The 8,626-nt window shown below is 43.3% G+C and overlaps 2 protein-coding genes across 4 annotated transcripts; one reads left to right on the forward strand and one right to left on the reverse strand.

Annotated features, from left to right (window-relative positions):
- The first annotated feature begins 1,186 nt into the window (after positions 1-1,186).
- LOC108623353 (myo-inositol 2-dehydrogenase) lies at positions 1,187-3,067 on the forward strand. The gene is made up of 4 exons (XM_018021810.2): positions 1,187-1,269; positions 1,547-1,789; positions 1,859-2,240; positions 2,313-3,067. Exons 1-4 carry the CDS (start codon positions 1,187-1,189, stop codon positions 2,769-2,771), a joined length of 1,167 nt encoding a protein of 388 aa, XP_017877299.1. The 3' UTR covers positions 2,772-3,067.
- Positions 3,048-6,284, reverse strand: rngo (DNA damage inducible 1 homolog rngo). Of its 3 annotated transcripts, none has more exons than XM_018021808.2 (6): positions 5,797-6,284; positions 5,117-5,344; positions 4,780-5,034; positions 4,271-4,576; positions 4,055-4,186; positions 3,048-3,817 (listed from the first exon to the last, which is right to left on the reverse strand). In XM_018021808.2, exons 1-6 carry the CDS (start codon positions 6,041-6,043, stop codon positions 3,609-3,611), a joined length of 1,377 nt encoding a protein of 458 aa, XP_017877297.1. In that variant the 5' UTR covers positions 6,044-6,284; the 3' UTR covers positions 3,048-3,608. The 3 variants fall into 3 exon arrangements, with proteins under 3 accessions (XP_017877297.1, XP_017877295.1, XP_017877298.1); XM_018021806.2 differs by having other exon boundaries at positions 3,048-3,820; positions 5,797-6,280; XM_018021809.1 differs by having other exon boundaries at positions 3,048-3,820; positions 5,740-5,828.
- Positions 6,285-8,626: the final 2,342 nt, after the last annotated feature.

Below are 8,626 nucleotides of genomic sequence, written 5' to 3' on the forward strand. Positions count from 1 at the left end.
ATCAAGAATCGTACTATTTTACTATTTGAGATAGATGAACGTTTTTTTGAAGCTCGTGCGATGTGAGGTCAATAAATTTATCATTAGTAAAATATTCCACTGTAATCGAGTTTTCGTAACGTTAAACATCCTATCGTACAACGTTTCCGATCGCTGCAGTTGCTAGTTGCTACTCGATTTTGTCACGTCTCGTTCGAAGCGATAGCCCGATGATCTCAAAGTATAAAACGCATGTATGAAACACTGTGTGTGTAATGCCCCCTGAATACAATTACATAACGTTTACGCACAGACGTTTACTGAAACATTACCATCCTTTGTTAATCACGATATTAAATATTGTATAATGAAATTATAGGGAAATCAAATATGTTAAAAATGTACGAGTATACAAATAGAATATCAAAAACAAAATAACTGATCTTGTTATTTGTTACAATTAAGAATGCATGTTCAACACAGGCGCGAGTTCACTGATATAAAAGGAATACCGCAAGATTAACAATTGACACGAGTCACTTCTCTCAATTGTTCTATCTAGCAAATTGCTTTCAACAAATCATTTGAAAGTTCTCGAACTACGTTCCACGAGAGAGTTCTTTGCTAGTTGAACAATTAACTGGATTCGATAAGGATAATTCAATCGTGGTTGACCATTTAAGAAATAAGATTAATGTCCTAAAATTCTTATGATGGAAGATTATTAAAATTCCATCAAAAAGAATCTCGACAAACACATTGGCCGGTATTCAGATCCATTATTTATTTTTAAAATCGTCTTAAGTCCCTGTTTCCTGTACAAGACAGGGACTGGGAACATAGGATAAGCAAGGATAGCAAGTGCTTAAAATTTTGAATACCAACCATGGCCATTCTCTGGTCACGTTTCATGAAAATCGAAAAAAGATTCAACCAGATTTTATCATTTGATTTAACAAAACACCAAACAGATTCTGACAGACCACAGAGAGAGAGAGAAAGAGAGGGAGAGATATTTCTCTCGTTCATGTCGTAATTTACGTACTCTTTGTCTCTCCCCACCCTAAAGTGTTTAAATATATAAGTAGAAGAGAGCATATTAGCCGGGCTAAGTATTACCGATCGACGGAGTCTCTACTACTTACCTTAGGTATCTGAATCTCGACTTGAAAATAAAAAAAGGAAGGAAGGTTGATAGGACTCCAGGATGGCAACGGCAAAATTCAAGGAACCATCTCCGTACTCGAAACCGCGAGCCGCACCGCCCGTGCAGGACTTCCTCCACACACAGTGAGTCCTTTCCCAGTCCATTCTGCCGATGGAAAGATTTTCCATATTAAGGATAGAAACAATCTTTCACGGAATACTTCTGTTATCTTCTTCTCCTTTCTTGAATATATAAGTTCATCGCGCTCGTTGTTATCATCGCACATCCTTTCCCAGTCCATTCTGCCGATGGAAAGATTTTCCATATTAAGGATAGAAACAATCTTTCACGGAATACTTCTGTTATCTTCTTCTCCTTTCTTGAACCTTTCTTGAATATATAAGTTCATCGCACTCTTAGGTACTTAGCGGACCTGACGTTGAAAAAGGATCTACATCATCCTAAGGTGAAGCTGGCGTTGTTCGGTGTTGGCCGCGCTGGTACCATTCATTTGGGGAACATACTCAGGAGCCCGCGTGTCAAACTGCTTTACATCGTCGACGATGTGGAGTCGAAATGGGGAAAGCTCAAAGAGTACTGGCAGCTGGAGGATGTTATCTTCCTCACTAGTAAACAGGCCGACAAAGTGTACAACGATCCTAAGTAAGCAATTATGCTCCTCCATTTATTCGTATAATTATGCTCTTTCAATTAATGCTCTTCGTTTCACAGCATAGATGCGGTGGTCGTCGCCTCGCCCACGTACACGCATCAAATGATCGTGAGTAAAGCGCTCCAGGCAAAGAAAGCTGTGTTCTGTGAGAAGCCGATTGCCCAGGATATTGCAACGACCAACGAGTGCTACCATACAGCCATGAAAGTTGGTAAACCCTTGTTCTGCGCGTTCAATCGACGTTTCGATCCTGCCTACGAAACAGTTAAGCAGAGAGTTAGAAACGGAGAGGTGGGTCACGTGCATCTGATCAAAACCGTCGCCAGAGACTCGCCGATGCCGACCATGGAGTACATAAAAGTATCCGGCGGTATATTCCACGACTGCATGGTTCACGATATAGATATAATGACCTGGGTCCTTGGCGAGTATCCCATCAAGGTAAGAATTCTCGATTTTCCTGCTTCTTCTATTCTTCAAATCCGTCTCATCCGAGAACGTTTCTGATCGCAGGTCTCTGTGCAAGCTCACGCGCACACACCGGAAATCAAAGCGATCGACGATTACGACACTGTCGTTGTGTCTCTCCACTTCCCCTCTGGTACTTTGGGTGTGATCGACGTGTCAAGGAACAGCGTGTTCGGTTACGATCAACGGCTGGAAGTGTTCGGTCCAAAAGGGATGATCTCCGCGGACAACGAACAACCGATGCACGCCGTCACGTCGCAGATAGGATTGCAGGGTCAGACCTCTGCTCCGATCTGGTATTCGTTCCCCAGCAGATTCATGAACGGCTACCGCCGTGAACTAGACCACTTCTTGGACGTGGTTGTAGGTAAATCCGTCCCCTCGGTGCAACCGAAAGAGACGCTGGCCGTCTCGAAGATTGCTTCCGCCTGTGAAGAATCCGCGAAAACCGGGAAAATGGTTGAGATCAAATGGGCACCGAAGGAACTACCGGAGATCGTCTGATTCCCGTTAGATCGATTTTGTACCTAAGAATTCTCCTCTTCCGAAAAATAATAATTTCTAATAATTGAAACGATGAGTTCCTATCTATTCGATCGTATCTCCTTCCTGTCAACGCGCACAAGAGTGAAGAAACTCGGATGAACCATATTTTGTTATACGTCTTTTTATGGATATAATAATATAAAGAAAATACAGAAAAATACCATGTACCCTAAATAGACAGACAGTTGACACAAAATACGTCGACTTCGATGCGAAAAGAAGAGAACGAAACAATAAAAGTTGCGATAAGTTTATTCGTATCTTTTTTTTCTTCTCCCTTTTGAATATCATTATTTTTCTTTGTAAAATTATCAAATTGTAGAAGAGGAACTTGTATTCTTAGTTCCTTGCTCATCAAACATGAATCGTTCTTAGAAATGCATTCCATTCCATTTCGATCTGATCATTAGAACTTAACGAGAACTATGAAACGTTCCTAACTTAGAACCGTACCTTAATGGTGACCCTTAAACTTATTTATTGCGTGTCGACAGACGTCTGCGTAGCAAAAACGGATAAAAGACAGATAGAAGTTTTACTAGATAAACGTTCGTCTTTGTGAGACATTGAGCCTATATGGTCATCCGGCGAGATGAAACACGTCGGATCTGATCGCCGCGCGACGCGTTGGTCGTGTGGTTTCCAGATGCATCGAGAGATACAGCGATTTCGTCGATTCACTTTTGTAACGATTAGAGCCGAACAGAATTATACAGCTTGAAATTTGATCGATCGTCGAGCCGAATATGAATTCACGGAAACCATCACAATTTGTATCGCGTCCCTCGTCTCGTCTTATGGTCTCAACTTGGTGAACAACGAGTCCGTGGCCTGAGCCTTGTCCCCGTTAAATCTGCGCAACTCCGCGATAACTTGCATCCTGTTGAACCCCAGGGACACGATCTCCACCACGGTCTCTTCGGTGAACGGATCGTGGGGGAACACGGTGCTCTCTATTGCACCCAGCCTGCTGCTCGACGTCCCGCCGAAACTACTGCTTGTTCCATCTGAAAGATACGCACAACAAAAAAGATTCCGCCTAACGAGTGATCGATCATTGAACGCTATCACGCATCGTGAAAGCTCTCGTCGAATAGTCATTAGTCCAGGCGAACCTAGGAATCTGGTATGGATCATCTGGATTCCCTGGATACACGTGAGTTATAAAGGTAAAGGTACAAATATAATTCGAATGCGTCTTCGAGATTAGGAAGGGATGGCCTGGACAGATACATACTTACCAGGTTGACGACGCTGTTCTTTCGCGCCTGTGGAACCGCCCTCCAATGCTTTCTTCTTGTTCTTGTCCTCTTCCACGTCGTACATACTCGCGTCGCTGTACCCGCTGAGCCTCAGCCACTCCGGCAACTCTCCTATAGACGAGCGATTAAACATTTTTATAAAACACAAAAAAATATAAAGCGTGATTTCTTAGTCCGGATCTCCAGGATCTGCACCTTCGGCTAGGAACGGTGTTTCGGCGCCGGTGGTGCCGATCGTGAGCACGCTTTTCTTGAGATCTATGCAGCATTGATGCCTCTTCAGCATGTCCAGGCCGAGCAACATGTCCATGCTCTGCTCCGCGAGGACGGTGAACGAGGTGGTCAGATGATCATTTCCAATCTGAATCTGCACCATGTGGACTCGACCGATGATAGGCTGGGTACCGACGCCGTGAGCTATCCCGGCCCACCTGGTGTCCACCAACCGCATTATATGGCATCTCTCGGCGCACGCATCGGACATTATAGTCGACTGTGCACCTGATTCAGAAAAACACGAGACCGTGAATATTCCGGCGTCTAAATTTAAATCCCCTCTCTACTTTCTTTCCCGCTGCAAAGAATGACTTCGAAGCTGCACGAATTTAAAAATAGACCAACCCACGAGCCGTGAACAAAGACGATTAAAAATAATCTTGTCTCCAGTCCAATGGATTTGTTTGTCTCGAATCATGTGTCTGTACCTGTGTCAATAAATGCTTTCACTGGGAATCCGTTCACTTTACAGTTAATGTACAGCATGACCACCGAGCCAAACGTCTCCGGATTGTACTCCATCGCGGCTTCCATGTTCGCCTCGATGTTCTTTTGCCTGATATCCTCGGCGATGAACCTTTGAGCCTCGGTGTCGAATGGATCCGCGTTCATCATCCGGAGTCTCTGCGCCTCGCGCTCAGCTCGCAATTTAATCTGTTGTCGCAGTACGGTGGAGAATCTCTCTATAAGTAATAAAGGACCACAGTAAAGACGAAATGCCTCTCCCTAAACCATTCCAAGGGCTTCAGGCATCCGTTTGCTCACCAAGATTTCCAGAAAGTAAGGCACTGGCCAGCTCAGGGTTGTTCTGACTGAGCAGCGCGAGCTGATCCGGGTTAGCTAAGAACATGTCGCGTATCATCTCCGGATCGTCCTCCTCTCGAGGGTTTTGCATGCGGGCTATACTGCTGCTGCTGGCAGCCGTCGACGGCGTCTGTCGACTCGTCGACGAGCCTGGCACTCTGATGGAACTGAAGTCCAACATGGGAATAGCTAGAGTGACGTATTCTTGAAATTTAGTATATTCGCTTTTCTGCTACGCGCGATGCGCTCGCAACCCGTCAGTGCGTACAAGAAAATAAAGTATAAGCTACTGATCTCCGCACTGTCGGGTTCACCAAGCTAGGTGTACAAAGAAAAACGCAACGAAAGCACAAATTAGCAGAACTGCAGGCGTCTGGACACGACGAAGGGGAAAAGACGATACAAGAGAAAATCACGCACATATAAAAATACTCGATTAAAACGAGGCTGAACTTGCATCGACCAGGTGAAGCTGAACTAAAATGAGCAGGATGAGCATGCTCGATCGCTGAATTAAATGGGGATCGTGATCGATAATGTACAGAGTGATAAATAAAACGTAAAATCGAAGCCGCAAAGCTAACCTCACGATCACCCGCCTCGATCGCCACTTTAAATAATGTTGCTGTATTGAAGCTGACCTCCGTTTAACGGGTGCAGGTTCTGATGCATGTGCTGCAAAATCACCACGTCACCGTCCCGGATACCATGATCCTCCAGCGAGCGTTTGTCGTTCATCAACGGTAGCCCGTTGAACGCGATCATCATTTCATGGACCGGCACGCCGCTCTCCACCTCGCACAACGCCTTGAAACTCTCCAACTCCATGTCCTCGATCACGTCCAGGACGAATATGTCGTCGCTGAGCGTGGTCACCGTCACCTTCATCCTACCGTGAGTAGCCCGTCCTGACGATCGCCTGATACTGGGAAACTGTTTCGTCGAACTGGAGGCCGTATGGAAGAAGAGGATGTGCTCGGTTCTATTTCACGGGTGAATTTTCGCCGCTCCCCTCGCGCGGGACGGGCGGCCGTACGAAGAGCGGCTCCGGGATGTAAACAACAACCCAGCTCAGCGAAAATACTGGCTGGCCTCGAACTGCCACCTGAACTTTGCTCTCGATCGTATCGATACATCGAAGCGGCGGAACTCGGCGCGGCGGAACTTTCAAAATTTCTGTACACGAATATGCGCTAATAAATGTGGAAATAATAAGGAAACTATCTGATTTAATGTTAATTAATAAAGTAATGGAATAATCGATCGTCATTTCTATAGTCTAACCTTTAGAAACAATAGCGAAGAATTACGATATATTTTAGAGTCTCTGTATCCTCGTGTCTTGATCTACGAATAATTTAATATTCCCGTTAATGAATTCTACGATGAATTAAAGAAAAAAACTGATTAAATTTTAATTGACGTAAGAATCGAACGACACGAGAAACGAAGCGACTGTCCTTTTAGTACGGACGATTCTCGACAGAGGGTAGAACGATGAACTATTCGAATATCAAACACACCCCTAACAATCGTACCCCTATTTCTATTGAATTAAAAGAACACCTCTGTGCAGATGTGGAAATAATATGCACAGAGCAAACGAATCTCGTTGGGTGACAATGGGAATAATCAGGATTTCGATATCTAACGATCTCTCCCGCAAACAATTTAGGAATTAAAACACCCTTGACGATCGACCGATTGATAGCTTATCACCCTCGATCGATGATCAAATCTCGATAAGCGAAACTTAGCGCATATGCACCGCGTCTTATAATCCACTACAAAATTGCTGATATAATATAAATGATATAAAAACGAAAAATATAACTGATACATCTGTAAGTTGACGAATATAATCAAACGAATTGATTTTAATTTTAGAAAAATTGATTCTGCGTTTCTGACACTGGATTTACAAAAATTAGGAGAGCCGACTAAGTTCTTCTATTATTATTTCAATAACGGTGTTGCACAACATTAGGCGCACACCTTGCGCGATGTTTGCGCCGGGACATCCGGTAATCAAGCGAATCATGCGCTAATTTAACCATCAGCCCCGTCCTCCTGTGCCACCTGTCTAATATCCACCTCCGCATCCGTTTCCGGTTTACCCCCTGCGGCGTTCTCGTAGCGGGACACCCCAGGAGGGCGCGATCCCTTGAACGTTCCACGGTTCGCTGAACCACCTTTGCCCCGCGCTCTTTCTCTGTACAAATCGGTTTGCCATCGGAAAACGTCCTACGAATTCGTTTACAGCAATTGCATATTTAGATCCTTATCTTTAGATCAGCCACGTCCACAGGAGGCCTCAGAGTGTCGCTAGCTTGCAACGCACGTGGCTCATGATTACATATAAAATAATATAGAAAACAAAGTTAATCATCAGAAATTGGGTCATTTGCTGTTTAATAATTTATGTTGAAATGATTTATGAGAATCACTGAATGAATAAATCATTGTATATTATTATAAATTCAATGACTACCGGATAATTTAAAATATTTACGACTCATTCTGCATATTTTAATTAACGAAGAGAACAGATTAAAAAAATATTATGCATCATGTTCTCTTATTATGTTTGGAGGGTGTCAGCCTTCTGGAGGACCGCGAATCGATTAGAACCGAGAGATGAATCGGTCATGGGGTAAATCGATTTCACGCGCCCGCTGAGTGTAAATTAATAGACACTTAGGGCGTTTGGTGATGTTTCGAGTGGGTACCGGGATGTTTCACGGTTACCAGGTGTTGCACCGGGACTCCAGGGTGCTCGGATGCACCGTGGAAAATCGGTTACAGCTACGTGTAAATGCGCTTTTGTAAAATTCAGTTCATTTACAATTAAGAACTGTATTAACAATTCATGTAATTCTCATTGCCGTTTTTACGATACGAAAATTTAGAAAATAATGTGAAAATATAATAGTTTCATATATGTTCTTCCTTCTTTTTGTTCGCATTTATCTGTGTAACTCCGCAAAACCGCGCACGTGCCAGGGGATTTGCCATTTAAATCTGATCCCCTTCCTCGGTTATCTCTACGATCAAAAATCCTGAAGCTCAACGCACCCGTCTCGATCCCGTATTTTCTTTACGGATTAAATTCGGAGAGGGTAATATGCATGTTCGATCTTCGCATGTGCACCTGAATCTCACAATTATTCAAATTAAACAAAAACATTCGGCAATCATAATTTACATCGAATACCCCAATTATTGTAATTATTCGATTATTTCTACGTGAATCTTTCCTCAGTTTAAGGAATGTGTTTTGTCTTTTGATAATAATCATAGAATCTGCTGTGTTTATTTTGCTACATTTGCAATAAGTAAATGTTTAAGGATGTATTGGCTATACAGTCAATCCCAAAAGTTTATGTACCTTAGAAAAACCCATTTCCTATAATTAAAAAGAAATCAGACGTCGAAAGAAGAATGCTAATAATAAATAGCTACGTGCTAAAA

The sequence above is a fragment of the Ceratina calcarata genome, unplaced genomic scaffold (assembly GCF_001652005.2).
Source record: "Ceratina calcarata isolate Rehan_Ccalc_2016 unplaced genomic scaffold, ASM165200v1 scaffold260.2, whole genome shotgun sequence".
Classification (NCBI taxonomy): domain Eukaryota; kingdom Metazoa; phylum Arthropoda; class Insecta; order Hymenoptera; family Apidae; genus Ceratina; species Ceratina calcarata.